General features: G+C 37.5%; 1 protein-coding gene across 1 annotated transcript in view; it reads left to right on the forward strand.

Annotated features, from left to right (window-relative positions):
• The window catches only part of LOC125473317, a 102,273-nt gene extending 81,873 nt beyond the window's left edge, over positions 1–20,400 (forward strand). Inside the window, exon 3 of the mRNA XM_048575969.1 lies at positions 19,965–20,400. Within this exon, the coding sequence (XP_048431926.1) occupies positions 19,965–20,359 (395 nt within the window). The 3' untranslated portion in view covers positions 20,360–20,400. The remainder of the gene's footprint in view (positions 1–19,964) is intronic.
• The last annotated feature ends 2,600 nt before the right edge of the window (positions 20,401–23,000 follow it).

Below are 23,000 nucleotides of genomic sequence, written 5' to 3' on the forward strand. Positions count from 1 at the left end.
TACATAGAGTGGGCCTAAAATAGGTTGGTTTGCATGGCATAATATGTTTGATTGGGCTAGAGGTTTTCCATGGCTCAAAGGATTTGTTTGATTGGGCTAGGCCCTTTGTTTGATGTCCCCAAAGAGCATACAAGGCTTCAATTTCGTCCATCCTCTTTGCTCCATGATTAAGCTATCTAATCCATGCCCAAAAGTGCCCCAAATAGCCTCAAAATGCACTTTCTTGCTCCCTAAGCCTTTAGAACCTGAAAACACACAAAAGAAGCATAAAGGACTAAAATAACTATGAATTACCAACATAGATGCACGAAAACAAGCTAAGTAAGTCGCCTAAATATGCTCCTATCACTGATGTTCCCAACAAAGGAAGCTCTCCTACACAAGGGATTTTAAGAGCTCCAAGAATGTCATTGAATTATGTTCCAGTTCTTCTTCTCGTTCACCGGAGAGGACTTCGTACTTTTCTAAAGTCCCCAACATTTTTCGCGAATCCACATATCCATCTCGAACATGGTCGTGCGATGCAAATTGGGCTCCAAACTCTATTATTGATGGAAGGGTTTCTCCGAGGAGGAGTTATGAAACTCCAAGCTCTTGACTTTATTACCCCTCATGAGAGAAAGAGCTACTCAGGTCTCCGCATACCGTTAAATTAATTTGCTTGTAATAAGTTGGGCTCTTAGGTCTAACCATTACTAGATAATGGTGTTACTTTTGTTTTCATGTTCTACTAGGATGGCTAGACGACTAGTAGGCTCAATGCATCTTTCATTCTAGACTTCTATTGCGTTACGTATCAAACATTTAGAGGTTTTCCTCTTATTAATAAAGGATGTTCCCCAATATAGCTGGGAAGAAGAATATGTCAACGTCCTTGATTAATAAGAGAAGAACCTTTAAACGTTTGATACATAACTCAATAGAAGTCAAGAATGAAAGAAGCAATGAGCCTATTAGTCGTCTAGTCATCCTTATAGAACGTGAAAACCAAAGCAACGTCACTACTAGATATCTTAGTAGTGGTTGGACCTAGGAGTGCAACTTATTACAATCAGATTAAATCTAATCTAACGAGATGGGGAGGCCATGCTAATATATGGAAGAAAAGGTTGCCTTGGCCTTAGAACGAAATAGCGAATGCCCTGTTTGAAACCATGATGTATGCTGTCCGAGTGAGTAGCGGACACGATAGGATTGGCATCTATCAATTCCCTTCTGAGGTGATCCACTTGATGTTTGGCGTGCTGCAAGTATCCCTTCAGAATCTTGCGTTCATCCAATAACATGGAGTAGTTAAAGCACCCGGGACAACCCTGGTGGCCAGGGGTAGGTACGCTAGATGAATCTGTTTCATCTCTCATTTTTGCTTTTGGGCACAAAGAGTCCCTTCCTGAGTAGCTATTTCTATCACAAGGGGCAATAAAGTCTAGGAGCCCGAGTTGCATAACTCCTCCTCGAAGAAAGTCTTCCATCAGCAACAGAGTCAAGACCCTGATTTGCATCATTTGACCTTGTTTAAGATCAATATGTGGATTCACAAAAGGTGTTGCGGATTTCTAAAGAGTGAGAAGTCATTTCTGGTGAATGAGAAGAAGAACTGAAACATAGTTCGATGACATTCTTGGAGCTCATAGAATCCCTACATGTAGGAGAGCTTGCTGTTTTGGGAACATCAGCACAGAGTTAGGAATGCAGTTTCTCTCTTCGCTTGTTAGTTATGAGACTCAGGTACTACCTACTTACCTTCAGCATCTCTTTTAAATAAGCGTCTCAAGGTTACTGAAGGGAAGAATTTAAAACCATAGGTGATTACTTTGCATCTTTTTGGGATAAGTTAAATCTTCATTTGAAAAATTAAATTTAAGGATAAAGGATATCGCTCTCATTTATTAGAAGTTGAAAGCCATTATCGAAAGAAACAGCGAGAAGTTCAAGTCAAGGCCTGGGGCAATGAAAGGGCAAAGGTCTAACCAGCAAGTGAAAATTACACTAAAATACAACAAAAGATAAATGAACAAAAGTACCATCAACATTAGTACAAACACAACAAAAGTGCAAACACCCATGGGTTTTTAGCCTTTGGGAAAGAAATTGAATGACCATGTCAGTTATTAAGTGCCAAAATGAGGACCTGACTGAAAGCCTCCAATGCCCAAACTTAGCCTATTGTTAATGACAAGCCCCTTGCCTAGGATAGGATCGGAAGAAGCAAGGTCATGAAAGGGCCTTTGGTCGTTAAAGTTATCCCCCATAGTTCTAAAAAAAGGCTAGGCGCTAGCTGGGCGACGAGCTAAGGCTTAATGCCTAGGTGCCTAGGTGGGCGCATAAACCGACTAGGCGGTTTAGGGCTCTTTTTATTAACATTGTAACACATTCTAGGCTTATATGTTATTGTTGGGCCTTGTTTTCTTGCAAAACAAGATTGGGCCTTGTTTGGAAAAATAAAATGCTTAAATTATAATGAATAGCCAAAAGATTCTGTGATGTTTTTATAGAAAAAATGACAAATTGATTAATATAAAGAATTTTTCAAAAATCTGTTAAAAACAAAATAATAATATATAAAACATTATGGCCTACCACCTTACTCTCTCACCCTTCCCAACTCATTTTTTACTAACCTTTCCTCTATATTGCCCCCTCCCCGACCGCCATTGCTCATAACCGGAACCCATCAATCTAGGCTATAGAACATCAAATTATTTACCAATTTTTTAAAATCAAACACAGCCATCAACAAAGAGTTTGAGTTCTCCAAAAAGCTCATCAATATAACATAGTGATTTGTTTACCAATTGTCAGCTTTTCACATGTTCGTCCTAATGCAAAGAGCTTCGAACAAGAAGACAATAGAGACCCGAGCAATTGAGATTTAAGACCAACAAAGTGCGATTTCTGTTCTTAAAATGTGAGATGGGGATGTGAGATAAGAGTCTATGACTCGTGTTTTGATTTTTAGAAGGAAAAAAAAAAAAGTTAAATGCTCAAGCTGCCTAAATTGCGTAGCCCTCTTAGCCCTTTTTTACTAAACTTCCAAGTAGGGAATAATCGTAGCTGGGAGGGGACGCCCAACGCCTAGGCGGCCACCTAGATGTTTTTTTGAAACTGCCATCCCCTCTTACAACTTATATTTACTAGGATGAATCCCCATATAACCATCATACGAGTCAGGATCAGCCATAAATCATTGTTCTAGATGATGCTAGCTTTGCACTAGGTTAAGGTTTACATAAATCATTGTTCTTTTGGAGTGCAGCCATTTGAAAAACAATAACATGGTTAAGGTTTACATGAATGGTAAGAAAAGTCGAGAGTGGGAGAATACGTTTGGGAGATAATGAGATTCGTATGAATTAACATCGTTGTCAAGCATTGCCTCAAAATGTCTAGCGTCGTTAGGATAAGTCAAACCCTTTGCCACAACAGTGCTTGTATTATCTTATTGACCATTGCAATGGATGACGAAACTTCCGTCCTTTTTCGTGAACTCGAGTATCCAAGCTTTAGAGGAATTACTGGAATGACTGCCATTGGTCGAGCCAAAGGTGAGAGTGGTCGACTGCTATTATATGGGCGTAGAGCTCATACCAAAGGTATTCGGTAAATCATGCCGAGATATTGGCAGTGCAGCAAGGTTAGACATTGACGGGTTATACGGTGACAAAGCCATAGTGGGAAAATAATTTGAGTCGAAGTCCATTCCGTTTGCTCTATCTCTTTGTCTTCTTCTTCTGAGCATTCTGTTCGGGAGTCAGTCATAAGGAATGAAGAGTTTGAGGTGTATCAATTCTTAATATCAAGAGTGAAGAGAGATTTAAGTAGGGTGTCAAGGGTGGATGATGGAGTCACATAGTGAGGCGGTCCGAGTAAAAGTATTAGCAATTTCTCTAAAGCTCTATACCTTCATTTTCATTAACCTCTTTATCCAACCTTTTCGGTCGCTTAGGATTATTGGTTCTGGGGTTTTCGATAAATCAAAAGAAGCTCATGATCAGTTATGTCTACATATTTACGAAAGGATTAAAAATGAAAGCATATTTAAATACGAGGTTTAGGACCAAAAGCAGAAGTGATAGATAGTTGAGACAAGTAAAGAGCTGCCTAATTTCCTGAAATTAGATGGGGCGTTTCTTTCAGGCTTTGGTAGGCTCCTGAGACAAGAATTTCTTGTGGTATGTAGGTTTAAAATTAAAGGAATGATAGGAGCATATTTATGCGCCTTAGTTAGCTAGTTCTTATGCATTTTTGTTATGTTTTATTCGTTAAAGTAGTGTTTTAAGCTACTTTCATGTGTTTTCAGGTTTAAAGGACATAATACATGAAATGATGCAATTGGGAGCTTTTGGAGCAAAACTGAGCTGGAATGTGGTGTATGCAAATGGAGCACGAGGAATGAACGAGGTTGAAGGTCAAAGGAGCTTAAGAAATGAAGAAATGAAAGTGAAGAGCAAGGAAGTCGGAATTGGTAACCAAAGTTTCTAAAGTTGGAAGTTTCTATTCTTGGAGGTTTCCATTGTCGTGAGTTTCTATTCTTGGCTTTGGGCTTTTAGATGACCTAAACCCTAACCTTAGCCCATTTTAGAGCCATTGTCGTGGGCTTTAGCCCAAGTCCTTTCCCTTGCCATGCAAAAGGGGGCATTTTAGGCCCAAATCCATGCATTAAGCCCTTCACCCTAATTGGCCCAAATCCATGCATTAAGCCCTTCACCCTAATTCTTCCTCCTAATTAGTGCATCCCACCATTCCATTCCATAATTTCCATTAGTGCATCCCACCATTCCATTCACACTTAAATGCCCATTATCCCATTTTTTTAGCTTTTAAATTCCACACTATCCCATTATCCTTTACATCCACTAAATCATGCATCCACATTCACCTAAATAAACCCTAAATTACATCCACTAAACCATCCATCCACCATAATTCCCACCATCCACACCTTTTCCCATCCACCAAATACCTTAAACAAACATTCATTAACACCCATTCTCTTCCTATAAATACCCATTCATTCCATTCACCAAATCATCTCATTTTCCATTGTAATACACAAACACTTCCCCTTCTCCATCTTCTCCATTTCCACTCCATTCCACACTTCCATCCCCCCAACCAACCTATCCTTAAACCTTGTGCTACAACAACGAGGAAGAGAAGAGTGCCTAAACGTTCATACAATTCAAGTTTGAGTTGTTGGAATGTTTAGGTGTTTCTTTGATTTCAAAGTTTCATTTTAATTCTCTTTGTTTTGTACGTATAAGGAATGGAAGAGAAGAGTGCTTAAACGTTCATACAATTCAAGTTTTGAGTTGTTGGAATGTTTAGGTGTTTCTTTGATTTCAAAGGTATGAGGAACTAATCCCCCTTTAGCTAGGGGGTGATTCGAAACTATGTTTATATTTGCAATATGAATTGATTAACTTTCGTTGGAATTTCATAAGTTGTGGATTCAATTTGTTTAACCGTTTGATTGATAACTTATTTATGAATGTTTATTAAGAATGCGCGCTTAATTTTCATGCATAAATATGACGCTAGAATATAAGTAATTTTCACCTAATCGTTATGAACTTATATTCACAAGTAGTGGAGATTGCTTATAAACAATCGTGTTAAATGAATTCTTGGCACGAGTTTCATGCTCATCATAGTAACGAATGCCCCGTCAACACTTATAGTTTTCATAATACTTAATGATCTTTGATTGTATCTTTATTGTGCTGTTCACGTAAAGGACTTTTGGAGAGTGTTGTGAATTGCGTTGCGCAAACCCATCCAATTCATTAACTTAAGGAAAACTTGACGGTTAATTTAAGCGGACCTAATTAATCCGAAGTGTTGAGTTTCATAATTTATCGAAAGACCAACTGAGAATCAATTTTGTATGCAAGTATAACATGTGTGGAGATGAACCCCTTGGCTATTCCATCATCCATATGTTCATCTCATTCATATTTACGTTTTGCCTTTAATTACAATTTGTCCATTTAATTTAATCTCGTCCAAACACAATCCCCCCTTTACTTTATTGTCAAATTAGTTAGAAATCAATTTAGTTTGTGTTTTTAAAGAATTTTGAGTCTAGTTTAGTGTTTTATATTGTTTTTACGTTTTTGAGTCAAAAATCCAAGTGATTAACAATCCCTCCTAATCCCCGGTCCAGAACGATCCCTACTTATACTTATACTACAATTGTCAAAAAGAGGGTTTAATTTGTGCGCGTATAATTCTCGCATCAAGGAACTAGTTTCATTTTTAATGGCGGTTAAGTTGAAGAGATAAAGAAAATCTCTAAAACCTAAAGACACACCTAACTTCAAACCCAAGTACGAGTACGAGTTCGGGTTCAGTTGAATAGGATAAGTGTTTGTGATAAGTTCGACATAACCAAGTACGAGTTCGGGTTCAGCTGCATGGGATTAATGTTTGTGAAAAATAGGATGAGATGGATCATAAGGTGGAGCAGGAAACTAAATGACTCCTAAATGGTCTGGAGATAAACTCTAGACCCAGGAGGAAAGTCAAAACTTGATAGGAGCATATTTATGCTACTTAGCTATGTTGTTTCCTTGCATTTAGTTAGTTAATTACTATTTATTATAGTCTTTTAAGCTATTGTCGTATGTTTGTAGGTCCTAATGGAAAAAGGAGCAAGAAAGTGCATTTTGGAGCCATTTGGAGCAGTTTTGGGCATGGATTGGATAGCTTAACTATGAAGCAAAGTGGATGGACGAAATTGAAGTTAAGAGAGGCTAGGAAATGCCATAAATCTGGAGAAAGAAGTTCAAATACAAAGAAGATAAGGAAAGAGCAAGAAATAAGGAACATTATCCAACTTTATCTTATCCTATCCTAACCAACCGTATCCTTTCCTAAATCTAGCATTATCCTATCTTATCTTATCCAAATCAGTTTATGCCTTAATTTTAGATATTTAGAAGGGATTAGTTATACATTTAAACACCTAATTCATATTCTAGAAGCCTAATCCCTTTATGTGTTGCATATAGGCCATTCCTTGGAGGTTTAGGAGTTGTAATCCCTCTTCTATACCTATGCCGTCAGTCCTTGTCCATTTAGATCCAGAAATCTATCTCAAACATCCTTTCTAGAAGCCCTCTCTTCCTCCTAAAAAGGTGCCACACCTATCCTTCTAGAAACCCCAAGTCTATGCCGTGTATCCCCTATCTCATTCCCTTTTGGTTTCTGCCAAGCCTTAACCCTTTTCCCATTGGATTGTGCAATCCTTCTCCTTCAGAAAGTGTGCAAAACCTAGCCTATAAATACAAGTGTTTGCCGCACCATTCCATTCATCCATTCACTAATTCATTCATTCATACATTCAGCCATCAAACACCATAATTCACACCACATCACCCTAGTGCCGCAAGGAAGGAAGGAAGGAGAAGAAGACTTGTGCAATCTGCCATCCAAGGGAGTGTTGTGCATGCCATTGGAGTGTGGAGTGTTTCTAGGTGTATTCTATCCTTAGTTTTAGTTCAATGTTTATATTAATTTGGTTTTCAATTATGATGAACATGTTGAACTAATTTCTTTTTAGTTAGAGGTGAATTCGAAGCCATGATTATATGTTTTATATGAATTGATTAAATCTAGTTATTGTTTCTTAAGCCTTGAATGTGATTTGCTTATCTAAGTTATTAAAACTTATTTATGTGAGTTGGTTAAGGGTCGACACTTAATTTGCATGCATGAATTTGATGCTAGAGTATAAGAGAGTTTCACGTAATAGTTATTCACTTATATTCACAAGTAGTGGAGGTTGCGAGTCACAATCGTGTTAATTAAATCCTAGGTATGAGTCTCATGCGTTTCATAGTGATGAATGCCTTGTCAATGCTTATGATTTTCATAAAACTTAATGACTTTTGATATGTATCTTTATTATGCGTTTCATATGAAGAACTTGAGAAAGATAATTTGGTTGTAATGCGTATTCATTCAATTCAATGGAATAAGGAAAATCTGATGGTTAGTTGTGCGATGCAACTAACTTGGGGCGTTGTCATTCATAGTCTAAAGGAATAATAACTGAAAATTGGTTTATATGCATATATCATGTGTGGAGAAGGACCCTCTAACTAGCCTTTCACCCATTTAATTCACCCAAATTCGTTTTTACAAAGTGTTTTATACAAAGTTCTGTTTTAAGTTTTAAATTCGTAAAAAACAATCACCTTTCATTTAGTCTTGTTATTTGAGTCAAAATCTGTTTTCTTTTAGTCTTTTGAGTCAAGTTAAGTTCTATTTTCGTCAAAATCACTTGTTAGGTCTAAAATTGAGTCTTTTTGAGTGTTTGTTGCTGTTTTTAAGTGTTTTAAGTTAGTTTTGAGTCTATAGAGTCTAGTGTAGTCTTTTTGAGTCTTAATTGTGTTGATTAGCATCCCCAGTTAATCCCCGGTCTAGAACAATCCTTACTTGCATATATACTACAATTGTCACAAATAGGGTTTAATTTGTGTGTCAAGTTAATTTTCACATCAAAACTTGAATACGTATCGACTTCGGCTGGAAGTGTACTAAGGAGTATGTCCCTTGGTACGTGATATTTGTCACAAATCTTGACGATGTTGAAGTGTAGTGGAATCCCACCATATTTAGGCTAGTGCGTATGTCTCGACATGTGAAATAAGAGGTGAGGATTGTTGACCGAAATCAAGTCAAGATGATAGTCATAAGAGGAACTTGGATCACCTAAAAAGTAAGTTGAATTTTTAAGGTTATTGTCAACAGCGATGAAGAGTGAGGTTGTTGGGAGTACTTCTTGTAAATCTAAATTTAAATTTATGAGCCTCAATCTTTTTACTTTCTCTCTCTAGATCTTCCTCTCTACGGGTTGGCCTTTTTCCTTGTAACCATGTCAGCAAAAATATAACTACTATATTTACCACGTCATTCCTTAAATGATAAGTTAACAGATACAGATGTAGGACATTGAAATAAAATAGTAAGTGAATATATAAGATTGAAATGTTTTAAAGATGTTATATGAGGTTGCAATCGCTGTTGGAAATGTGCCCTAAAACCAATCATATGATGATACTTTACGGACATTTCAAACTAATGTAGTTTAAATGTAAAGGGCAAAGATTATTGTTTGAGCCGTCTCATATAAATGTTATATGCTTAAACGATAAGTCCAAGGAATATGTGATTGGAAGAATGCGATCTAAAGAAGTTAGATTCATGAGACCATTCTTTCGTTGACACATCCTAAACGTTCCTAATTATAGGATTGTCAATTGGGCATTGACAGTCCGTTAAGATCAGTACGTGCTATGTCTTCTCTCAGGGAGAGTGACTAGTCTCGAGTCATTGGTGTGTATGACATCAAGACAAGTACGTAGGTGCTCAATGATAGGAGCATATTTAGGCGACTTACTTAGCTTGTTTTCGTGCATCTATGTTGTTAATTCATAGTTGTTTTAGTAGTTTAAGCCATTTTCGTGTGGTTTTAGGTTCATATGGCTAAGGAAGCAAAAAGATGCATTTTGGAGCATTTTGGAGCAAAATTGGGCTTGGAATGGATAGCATATGATTGGAGCCAAAGTGTTGGACGAATTTGAAGGCCTTGTATTCATTTTGGACATAAAACAAAGGGCCTAGCCCATTCTCTCTTAAACCAACCCCAAGGCCATGCATTTCCTTCCAATTCCAAAGCCCACAATCACTTCAAAAGCCATGCAAAGAACCATCCATTCCATCAAAAACAATCCATCAATTCACATGCAAAACCACCATTAACACACATGCACCCAAACAAAGCCAACCTAGCTAACCCTACATGTATTCTTTATGCAACTCTTCATCATTCCACCATTCATTCTTTATTCCACAAACAAGTCACATGCATTTCCACCTTCCTACTTCATCATTTCACCACATTCTCCCTCTTTAACTCATTTCATTATTCATTCACTTTGCATTCATTCAATTCCACCCCACATGCACCCTTTATTCTTCATCATTGCAACCATGGCACATTTACACCAACAAAACAACTCCCATGCTATGGCCTACTCATATTCCCATTTCCTTTCCAACATCTCACATGCATTTCCACCTTCCTACTTCATCATTTCACCACATTTTCCCTTTTATTTCCACATGCAATTCTTCATCATTGCAACCACAAACACCTTAAACAAATAGCCATATACATCTCCACTCCTCCTATAAATACCCTTGCATTCATTCATTCACAAATCATCTCATCTCATTCACAACACAACACAACACCACAAACACATCCACCTTCCTTAGCCGTGAGTCTCCCTTAGAATCCAAAAAACCATCTTCCATTTCCACCAATCCTCATCCATTTCCATAATTCCCCAACACTTCCATCCCCCCAACCAACTATCCCTAGACCTTATGCTACAATAAAGAGGAAGATAAGAGGGCCTAAACGTTCATACAATTCAAGATTGAGTTGTTGGAATGTTTAGGCGTTTCTTTGATTTCAATGTTTAATTTCAATTCTCTTTGTTTTGTACGTATGAGGAACTAAACCCCCCTTAGCTAGGGGGTGATTCGAAATATATGTTTATGCTTGCAATATGATTTGAGTACTTTTAATTACGTTTCATAAGTTGTGAATTCAATTTGTTTAACCGTTTGATTGATAACTTATTTATGAATGTTTATTAAGAATGCGCGCTTAATTTTCATGCATGAATATGACGCTAGAATATAAGTGAATTTTACCTAATCGTTATGAACTTATATTCACAAGTAGTGGAGGTTGCTTATAAACAATCGCGTTGAACAAATTCTTGGCATAAGTTTCATGCAATCATAGTAACGAATGCCTCGTCAACACTTATAGTTTTCATGTTGCTTAATGATTCTTGCTTGTATCTCTATTATGCAATTCATGTAGGGAACTTGTGAGGAATGCTTTGGGTTGTCGTATGCAATCATCCAATTCATTAACTTAAGGAAAACTTGACGGTTAATTTAAGCGGACCTAATTAACTCGGAGCGTTGAGAATTCATAATTCATTGAAATGCAATTAGAAATCTTTTTATTATGCAAGCGTAACATGTGTGGAGATGAACCCCTTGGCTAGCATCCATTCATTCCATTTCATCAATTCCATATTTACATTCTGTTAGTTTATTAACTTGTTTCGTTATTTCAATTTTCGTCAAACCTCAATCCCCCTTTTGCTTTAATGTTCAATTTAGTTAGAAATCAATTTAGTTTGTGTTTTTAAAGCATTTTGAATCTTTTGGTTTGTCTTAGTGTTTTAACGTTTTAGTTTTACATTCTTTGAGTCTAGTTTAGTGTTTTAAACTTATTTTTACGTTTTTGAGTCAGTTTCCAAGAGATTAACAATCCCTCCTAATCCCCGGTCCAGAACGATCCCTACTTACACACTTCACTACAATTGACAAAAAGAGGGTTTAATTTGTGTGCGTATAAAACTCGCATCACTCAATAGAGAATGAGTTCACTGAACACGATCAACGAAGAGTTCTCATATTCATGTCACATGAGAACTCATGGTTGGGATAATGCAAATTAGTCTTTTGACCTGAGGCATCACAGTTGTCTTGTGGTTAGGTCCTGAATCTTTGATTATGTCAAAGTCACTCCATCAGGAGGGTGTCCAAGGCATCGTTGGGGTTAAGCCACTTAGCCATGAAGGCAAGTGAATACGCAACAAGGGATTTCTAACCTTCAAACTGTTTGAGGCAGAATACTCTATGATATGATTAAGAATCTTTGGCCAAAGTATGAATGAGATTTAGGAATGTGTTCCAAATCACATTCAAGGTAATCATATAAGCACAAGACTCACATTGGATAGTAGACATGAATAAACTATCAAACCAAACAATGTGGTCAAGAGTATTGTATTAGAGAAAGACCGTATTGCATTTGTAATCCTAAAACTGAATAGGTTCTCCACCTCTTCTGATTAGCTTGGGTAACCATGACATGCTGCTAGGCGTCAACCATGGTTTGTGGAAGCCCTAAAAGTGTATTATCACTAACGGGAGAATTGAAAGTAAGTTTCAATTCACAATCGATTAGAAAGAGTTTTAATCGCCCACTGCCTCGCTAAAAGGAACCTAATGGATCGTTCACCGAGTAAGGTAGAGTTTGAAGAAATAACAGAGATGAGTAAGAATAATTAAATGGTTTAATTATTTATCCAATGGCAAGGATTAATTAATATGTTAATTAATCAAACGAATAAGTTCGTTAAAAGACCTCGGGATAGTTTTGGACCTTAAGGCCCAATGGGCTTCGAACGTCAAGTCCATTGACTTAAGTTGTATGACAACTTAATGAATAATGATTCACAAAGGCCCAAATAGCCCAATAAATCCCCTTAGGCCGGCCATTGAAGCAAAGGAGTGGTTTTGGACTTATTTACAAGTTTGCCACTCAAATGAATTAAGGAATAAGTATGACTTAATAGCCAAAATTCATTAAGGGTTATTTTTGGGGGAAAGGATGAGAACACAAGCTCTCCTTTCTCTCTAAAATTTCGGCCAACCTTGGAGGGATCATCTAGCAATCAAACTCCTCCAAGGTCACTCATTTCTTCTTCATTATGCCTTGGTGATGAATAATTAGAGGTTCTCAATTTTGGGAACTTTGGAGAAACCTTTTCATCCATCCAAATCCATGGATCTAAGATGCAAGGAATGAAGGCCCTCTCTTTGGGTGATTAGCCTTTGCTTATGCAAAGAGGAATCTACAAAGGTATTGATTTCTCAACTCACTTTGTTTTGAGTTGAGTCTTGGTTCACCTATCTACTAGGCTTTGAATTTCATGGGTAAATGTTTTGTTTTTAAGTGCATACAAGCATGATTCCGCCTTTAATTGTTAATTGCATGCAATTGATGTTGCTTAAATGAACATGTTTTTCACAAATCTTCCTTCAAGTGGTATCAGAGCCTAAGTCTAGTAGTTGGTGAATCCTTTTGGGTTTTGTAGTTCATAGTTTGTGATTTGAATGTTGTAATTGTTACAAGCTTTATTCTTGCATCTTTGAATGTAAATTTTGTTAGAAAATTTGCCATCTCAAATGTTGTAGATGTAGTTCATATGAGCATGAATTTTGGAGCTAAAATTTGGTGCCATGTTTTTGGGGAAATTCGGCCAAATCCAAAGGGTGGATTTTTGGGTTCTTGTTTGACTTGTTAAAAATGTTTTAAAGTGACTTTTGGAACCCCTATGTACCCTAGTATGGTTGTATGTTATTTCCCTTAAGTTTGAGTAGTTTTGGTATGTTTTTGGGTGAAGAATGTTCATGGAGCTCTTATGGGTTTTCATGAATGTTCTTCATTGTTCTTGATATGTTCTTGCCAAGAACAAAAGGTTTGGTGTTTTGATTCAAAGTTTTTATTTATTTCATAAAGTTTTTGTTTTGAAATATTTCTTATGTTTAAATATATTAGATATTTATTTTGAAAAATTAAAGAAATTTTAGTGGGTTGGTGTGTAATGATTTATTCCATTACACACACCCCACTTACAAAAACTTTGAAATTTTTATACATTTTGTTTCAAATGGCCGGCCACCCTACTCAATTAGGGTCCTTGTGGGGCTTTTATGCAATTATATAAAGTTTTGATACTTTTGTGTGTTTGCATTTTGACCCAAAAGTTTACGTTTTTACGTAAAGGTCCAAAATCACTAAAAGGACAAATTGTTTTGCTCCTTTAATGAAGTTTTATTTTTTGTAGAAATTTTTGGGTTCTAGTTGTAATTACATGAAGTAGTGGACTTTTGTGTTTTTACAAAGTGACCCCAAAAGTTTAAGTTTTTTTTGCAAAATAGCCCAAAAGTTGAGGTTAATTGCACTATGGCCCAAACAAGTTGAGGTCATAGCATTTTGGCCCAAATTAGGTAGAGAACAAAATTGTTTTGTCTCTTTAAATGAGAATTGGATTTTCATTTCATTTAGCTCCATTTAAATCAATTCTATGGATACAAAAACCAAATGAAAATGTTGCATTCAAGTTTAATTAGTTAAAGCGTTAATTAATTAAAGAAAGGGTGATTATGAATCTTAGCCTACGATAATTGAGCTATGTGAAAGGCCGTTTCAAATTTGTTTGAACCATGGGAAAGTGTAGATTAAATTTTGGTTGTAATTTGATATGATCAATTGTTGTAAAAGAGCATAAGCTCTTCTTTACTTTAAAGTAATTTGATTTGATCAATTGTTGTAAAAGAGCATAAGCTCTTATTTACTTTGAAGTACTCCTTTCTTGTTTTATTCGATATGCATGAAATTGGAGTAGTTGGGTCCAATGCCCAATAAGACAACACGCCTTAATGTGATTAAACGCGTAACTAAAATCAATCACCATCCCTAGACCGAGATTCAACACTAGGCTCGTGTTGAATCGAATCAAAGGTTCATAGTCATCCTAAGGCCCTAAGGCAACTATATAGTCCATCAATGAATGCAAATCTTATGTTAGTAGTACCATATAGTCTTGCTTTAAAAACCGTTTTAAAAGCATAGTGGGAGTATTATATACTACTAAATCAATCATATGGACCAATAGTTGTAATAGGACCAAAATGTTTTAATTGGATTAAAATGTATGTTTATATGTGATGAGACCTAAAACCCTCAACCAAATCAATATTAAGTTGATAAGCGAGAGATGCTTTGAATATCTCTTCGTGGCCTTCCACCGTGGTAGGCTCCAATCGTTTGTGACTTGTACACCGGCTTCACCCTATCATGGGGGAGTACAAAGTGCATGCTTACACTCAGGAGGAGTCTATACGCATATGATGAGGTGAGTGTAGGTAACGAGGATGGCCAATATCATATCATTGTGAGGCTATTCTTGAACCCCTTCATGAACTAAGCATGGTGGGAATAACTTAACTAAGTGCAATGGCGCCGATATCATATCATTGTGAGGCAACATTCTCTAGAGGCCAAATAAGATGGGTACTTGCAAGAGATGCAAATGAGTAAGCGTACTCTCTCATTATTATTAATGCTAGCCGATATCGTATCATCGTGAGGTGGGCTTGGTAATAGTGAGCATCCCATACCCTACTAAGAGTTTCCTCCAAAATTCTCGAATTCCGATGAGGGATATGGAATTTGCCAAAAATAGTGGGTGGTGCTATTTGATTTAAAAGACCCGAATCAAATGGCTTAAAATCAATCAATTTATATTCGTTATGTATTTGTTTACCAATATATTTGCAAACGCTATCCAAAACTTGACAAAGAAAAGCCGAATGCTTTAATTTCCGGACTTAGTTCTACAATCCCATAGATTGTCTTTAATGGCTTGTAGATGTAACTAAGTAGTCTCATCCTCACAATCTTCCTATGGATAAATGTATCATTGGAAGAATATGTTAGATAACTCTAACATGAGAAGGACAACACTTTTAATGTCATAATTCTTCAAATACAAATTGTTGTATGAAGAAATAAGAGTTGCTTTGAACAACCCTTAATCAACACAAACTTTAGTGCTTGTTTCTTTGTTACATAAACAAGGAACTTGAGAAGTAAGCACAAGGGCATGGACACTTTATGTGCCATGATTCTTCACTTACAAATTGTTGTATGAAGAAATGAGAGTTGCCTTGAACAACTCTTGAAAGTTTGTTATATGTTTAGAACATAATGGTTGGTTGACAAAAATAGTCCATTTATATGGACTTATGATGATTTTGAATCATTGAGTGTTGAAGTGATTAAACCACTTAACGAGACGGAAACTAGGCAAGGACTTCACCTTTGTGTCCCTATCCTAATGGTTCACTAAGTTTATTGTAAACTATATAGTGAACAATAAACCGCACGCTCTCCAAATCGTTTGATGTGTATAAACACATTCGAAATAAGTTTCAAGAGAGATAGTGGGAGTTTAGGGACCATGACTATTGTAGTCAAAAGGGAAGTCAAATGAAGAAAGCAAAAATAACTCCAAGGGAACAAACTTTCTTTATGAAAGGATGGACATTGGAAGGGGTATTTGCAAGAAATGTCTTGCAAGTGTCAAGAACACACCTTTTGAAGGTGTTGTAAAATGTTCTTGAATAATTCAAAACAGTTGGTTCTTCTACTTGAATACATGATTCTGTATTAGCAACTATGTTCTACAATTGTTGTAAAAGTGTGCCAATAAAAAGTAGAAGATTAATGAGAGAAGAGAAAGTACTTCACATTCGGAAAGTGAATAAAATATAGATCTCTGCGAAAGCGGATTGTACTTACTTCCTCATATGAACTACCAAAGAAATTGGAAAATACTAAAGATTGTCTTTACATTCCAATTTTAAGGAACTTAAATCCGTCACTATAGTAGAGATGGATGAATGTTTTGTTTGACAAAACATTGTTCTTTATTAATGAATGATTAGATTATGGTAATCTAATTAATTGTCTCTGTAGTAGAGATGATGTGGTAGTGTTAACTGTTTAAGAATATAACGATGCTTAAAACCCAAAAGGTTGCAAGGTAGTGACTAATCCCAACTGAGTTGTGATACCTCTAAAACATAAGTTACAGGTTGGTCATAGATGGATGCTTTGGATCGTTAGATCCGGATCCAATACCTTCTTGTTAAAATTGTATAGAGGCGAAATGTTCGAATCTTTATTCTTTTGGAAAGAAGAAAGAATCACAAAGTTGTTGAGGTTAATTCACTTAGATGTTAGTGGCACTTGTCCACAACATAATACTACTCATGTTGTATGACATTCACCGAAGATCACTCTCGGTTGGACTATAGTTTATTTTGAATAAACACAAGTCCGAATACTTTGCAAAAGGTTTCAAAGAATTCAAGAAATGTAAGTAGATGAGTAAGACGTCTAAAGTATTTACCTCCTTAGATTTGATCCAAGGAAAAAGTAACACTTTAGATTAATTTCCTTGAAAAGTATCAAGGAAAGTAGCATCGTAAGATAATGAATTTCTCCATTAGGAGAAGAATGAACATAAATAAGATTTAGTTCGTTGGACATTATCAATTACCCATATATATATGATATATACTTCTAAGACATGTTAGTTGTAGAGATCCATCCATCATGGATCTTAGCAAGCTAGTGGGAGCTACAAGCGTCTTATGAGAAAAGATCAATTGTTTGATTTCTCATAAAGATGTAAATGAATCTTTTGTTTACTAGGTTTACAAAAGATTACTGGGAGTTGATCATATTCCTAAATTTGAATATATATATACATGATATATATTAATTTTGAAAATGAAAGGAATTCTTCATCGTTAAAGTTATGACTTTAAACATTCTATAATGATAGAATGTATATGGGAGACATAGTCTATATACATGGGATGGAAATCTATAATGATAGATTTCAAGATATAATTGGATTATATCAATCCCTAAAATAGACAATGAGATGCTAGGAAGTTTCTCATATGATGATAAACTTCAATTAGAATGACAAATCTAGTGAGACTAGGAAGTTGTTCTTCTCAAAGGGAATGTACCCTTTGACTCCCAAAGAAATAATGCGTAAATAGAATCCTTTGTGCATACGCAGAAAGGTGATTTATGTATTTCATATTGTATGAAAACATTGATATAAGTTGTACCTAGAACGGTACAAGATGATATCAGTGCAAGCCCAGGATCAGAACCATGGCAACTGTCAAGTGAATCCTTAGGTATTTAAGAAATACTAAGGATGGATTCCTCAAGAATGAGGAAGAATTACAGTAACGTAATGGAAGCGTAAATGTATTAGATTATGAATCTAATCCATCATAGAATATCTCTTCATTATGAATGAAGTGATAATAAGATATCTCTTTATTATGACTAAAGAGATATTTGGGTGGAAACGTTAAAAGTAAATAACTTTAATGTGTTCCATCATGTATGCAAAATATATTGCCATATAGAAGCTTACAACATTGTTGTTTGGATGGGAAAGTTCATTCATGAACTTTCCATTCGGTTCCAACCAGAAAGTGTATGACACTAATGGGGCGATAGCTCAAGCCAGGGAATCAAGGTCTCATCAAGGTCCGAACTCAAATGAGAGACTGAACCATATGATTGAGAATCATGTATAATGGTGACGTCGTTATTCTTAAGGTTGCTTCTATGGATAACATATAGATATCCATTGTCTAGGCCTACTACTCAGCCATTTATGAAATGAATTACAGAAGAGGTATCATCACTGATGAACAAGCTGATTGGCTCTAGTGCAAGTGGGAGATTGTTGGAAATGTGCCCTAAAACCAATCATATGATGATACTTTACGGACATTTCAAACTAATGTAGTTTAAATGTAAAGGGCAAAGATTATTGTTTGAGCCGTCTCATATAAATGTTATATGCTTAAACGATAAGTCCAAGGAATATGTGATTGGAAGAATGCGATATAAAGAAGTTAGATTCATGAGACCATTCTTTCGTTGACACATCCTAAACGTTCCTGATCATAGGATTGTCAATTAGGCATTGATAGTCCGTTAAGATCAGTACGTGCTATGTCTTCTCTCAGGGAGAGTGACTAGTCTCGAATCATTGGTGTGTATAACATCAAGACAAGTACGTAGGTGCTCAATAGAGAATGAGTTCACTGAACACGATCAATGAAGAGTTCTTATATTCATGTCACATGAGAACTCATGGTTGGGATAATGCAAATTAGTCTTTTGACCTGAGGCATCACAGTTGTCTTGTGGTTAGGTCCTTAATCTTTGATTATGTCAAAGTCACTCCATCAGGAGGGTGTCCAAGGCATCGTTGGGGTTAAGCCACTTAGCCATGAAGGCAAGTGAATGCGCAACAAGGGATTTCTAACCTTCAAACTGTTTGAGGCAGAATACTCTATGATATGATTAAGAATCTTTGGCCAAAGTATGAATGAGATTTAGGAATGTGTTCCAAATCACATTCAAGGTAATCATATAAGCACAAGACTCACATTGGATAGTAGACATGAATAAACTATCAAATCAAACAATGTGGTCAAGAGTATTGTATTAGAGAAAGACCGTATTGCATTTGTAATCCTAAAACTGAATAGGTTCTCCACCTCTTCTGATTAGCTTGGGTAACCATGACATGCTGCTAGGCGTCAACCATGGTTTGTGGAAGCCCTAAAAGTGTATTATCACTAACGGGAGAATTGAAAGTAAGTTTCAATTCACAATCGATTAGAAAGAGTTTTAATCGCCCACTGCCTCGCTAAAAGGAACCTAATGGATCGTTCACCGAGTAAGGTAGAGTTTGAAGAAACAACAGAGATGAGTAAGAATAATTAAATGGTTTAATTATTTATCCAATGGCAAGGATTAATTAATATGTTAATTAATCAAATGAATAAGTTCGTTAAAAGACCTCGGGATAGTTTTGGACCTTAAGGCCCAATCTTCGAACGTCAAGTCCATTGACTTAAGTTGTATGACAACTTAATGAATAATGATTCACAAAGGCCCAAATAGCCCAATAAATCCCCTTAAGCCGGCCATTGAAGCAAAGGAGTGGTTTTGGACTTATTTACAAGTTTGCCACTCAAATGAATTAAGGAATAAGTATGACTTAATAGCCAAAATTCATTAAGGGTTATTTTTGGGGGAAAGGATGAGAACACAAGCTCTCCTTTCTCTCTAAAATTTCGGCCAACCTTGGAGGGATCATCTAGCAATCAAACTCCTCCAAGGTCACTCATTTCTTCTTCATTATGCCTTGGTGATGAATAATTAGAGGTTCTCAATTTTGGGAACTTTGGGGAAACCTTTTCATCCATCCAAATCCATGGATCTAAGATGCAAGGAATGAAGGCCCTCTCATTGGGTGATTAGCCTTTGCTTATGCAAAGAGGAATCTACAAAGGTATTGATTTCTCAACTCACTTTGTTTTGAGTTGAGTCTTGGTTCACCTATCTACTAGGCTTTGAATTTCATGGGTAAATGTTTTGTTTTTAAGTGCATACAAAGATCTGACTGGTGATATCTCGGGTCTTGCTAAAATGTCTTTTGAAGACAAAGATCTGACTGGTGATATCTTGGGTCTTGGTCCATTCGAGCTCGAGGCCTTGCAGGATTGGGAATACAAGTTCATGAGCAAGTATGTCAAGGTTGGATCCATTAAGAGCACAGCTCTGGGAACTGAAGGAGAATCCACTGGTGAAACCGCTAAAGCCGCTGATCAAGAACCATTGGAACTCGACGTTGAAGCGGAAGTTCTCGGCTCTCTAGCCGAACGAAGACGGCATGGCGATCGACGAAGGTTTATTTCGTCCGGAGAAGAAAACTACGACGGCGGCGGTGTCGTTTTCTGGTCTCTGTTACAGTCCGGGGAGCCCGTCCGGATCCGACGTCAGCGAGTCTGACGTTCCCGCCACCTCATCCTCTCAAGTATTCCGGCTCGTGGCAAGAACCGCCGCTATCGTAACTCGGGAGTCGCCTTCGAGTCAGACTGAGTGGTGCGAGCCGTCGACTCTGCTGACTCTGTCATTACCGGGAGTGGAGTCGGCGTTGCTCGAGTTGCCAACCGATGAATCGGCCCCTCGCCGAGGACAGAGAACGGCGTCCTTGCAGCCGGAGAAGGAGACGAATGTCAATAACAGCAATACGATGTCGTTTGGGTCGGGCGGGTACCGATGCAGATGCGTCGATGGGTTCGATGGCGACGGCTTCAATCACGGGTCGGGCTGCCGGAGAGTGTCCAAGTGCAATCCTTCAAAGTATATGTCTGGTCGCTGTGGTGGGGGAACAACAAGAGTTGGTGTTCTTATTGGAGGGGTTATTGCTGGAGTTTTCGTAATGGCCGGTCTATTTTTCATCTGTTACTTTGTTCGACATTGTTCAACTTGCTTGAGAAACCAAATGAGTGCAAGGCGCCTTCTAAGCAAAGCAGCAGGCAACTCTAGTGTTCCATTATATCCTTATAAAGAAATAGAGAGAGCCATTAATTGCTTTGCTGAAAAACAAAGGCTGGGAACGGGGGCTTTTGGTACAGTTTATGCAGGAAAACTCCACAACGATGAGTGGGTTGCCATAAAGAAGATCAACCGTCGAGACACCAATGGCATTGATCAAGTCATGAATGAGATCAAGCTCCTTTCCTCTGTGAGCCACCCGAATCTTATGCGCCTCCTAGGTTGCTGCATAGAGGGAGGTGAACAGATCCTCGTCTATGAATATAAGCCTAATGGAACATTATCTGAACATCTTCAACGAGAGAGGGGCCAAGGACTTCCGTGGACCATAAGGCTCACCATCGCCTCTGAAACTGCGAATGCTATAGCGTATCTCCATTCTGCCCATCTACCCAGTAAGATCTTCATGCTGCTGTATTGATAGGAGCATATTTAGGCGACTTACTTAGCTTGTTTTCGTGCATCTATGTTGTTAATTCATAGTTGTTTTAGTAGTTTAAGCCATTTTCGTGTGTTTTTAGGTTCATATGGCTAAGGAAGCAAAAAGATGCATTTTGGAGCATTTTGGAGCAAAATTGGGCTTGGAATGGATAGCATATTTTTGGAGCCAAAGTGTTGGACGAATTTGAAAGCCTTGTATGCACTTTGGACATAAAACAAAGGGCCTAGCCCAATCAAACAATCCTTTGAGCCATGCAAAACCTCTAGCCCAATCAACAAGCCTTAGCCACATGCATTCACATGCATCACAACCCCAAAACCATCAAGAAACACCCATTCACACACACATGCACTCACATGCATTCACATGCATTTCCACCTTCCTACTTCATCATTTCACCACATTCTCCCTCTTTAACTCACATGCACCCAAACAAAGCCAACCTAGCTAACCCTACATGCATTATTTATTCACTCTTCATCATTGCATTCATCACCAAAGAACTCCCCATCATTGCCATGCATTCCCCCTAATTCCATCCATCTTCCACACCTTTCCAACCTAGCCACACCCTTTAATCATCCCCCCTTTAAGTTATGATTTTATTTCCTAACCCTACATGCATTATTTATTAACTCTTCATCATGCATCCACATTCATTCCAACACAAAACACACACATGCACTTATTCTTTCATCATTGCACCACCAATTCACCCACATGCATTTCCAACCATTCACACCCCTTTAATCATTCTCCTAGCTATCATTCACATGCTCTCCCATCCATTCTCTCCCTATATAAACCACACACACTTCATTCATTTGCATCTCATCTCATTCACAACACAACACACCACAAACACTTCCCTAGCCGTGAGTTTCTCTCCCTTAGAATCCAAAAACCATCTTCCATTTCCACCACTCCTCATCCGTTTCCATAATTTCCCAACACTTCCATCCCCCCAAACCAACTATCCTTAGACCTTATGCTATAACGAAGAGGAAGATAAGAGGGCCTAAACGTTCATACAATTCAAGTTTGAGTTGTTGGAATGTTTAGGCGTTTCTTTGATTTCAATGTTTAATTTCAATTCTTTTTGTTTTGTACGTATGAGGAACTAAACCCCCCCTTTAGCTAGGGGGTGATTCGAAATATATGTTTATGCTTGCAATATGATTTGAGTACTTCTAATTACGTTTCATAAGTTGTGAATTCAATTTGTTTAACTATTTGATTGATAACCTATTTATCAAGCTCATCAAGCTTCCTCTTCATGCCTGACGAATAATTATTGGCAAGCACGTGCAAACTTCGGTTCTCGTACTTAAGCTGTTTGATCTCCTGCTTAAGACTCTCCACCTCCGCCATCAAGGATTCAACCTGACGGGAGTGAGCAAGAAGGCGTTGGCCCATGTTGGACACAGAGCCAGCGCACTGAACACTCAGAGCCAGGGATTCTTGAACGGCCAACTCATCGGACCGTCCTGAAAGCAGCTGACTGTCTGTGGGAGTGAGGAGGTTCCGAGCCACTATTGTAGCAGTTGTGGGATCCGTCATCACAGAGTCCTCATTTGTAAGAGGGCCATGGGAAGATAAGAAAGACGGGCACCATACCTTACCCTGACGAGGCGCGACCGAATCACTGCT

Source organism: the organism of the source record quoted next, unplaced genomic scaffold, assembly GCF_019419815.1.
Source record: "Pyrus x bretschneideri cultivar Hongxiangsu unplaced genomic scaffold, Pyrus_bretschneideri_v1 Contig82, whole genome shotgun sequence".
Taxonomy (NCBI): Eukaryota; Viridiplantae; Streptophyta; class Magnoliopsida; order Rosales; family Rosaceae; genus Pyrus; species Pyrus x bretschneideri.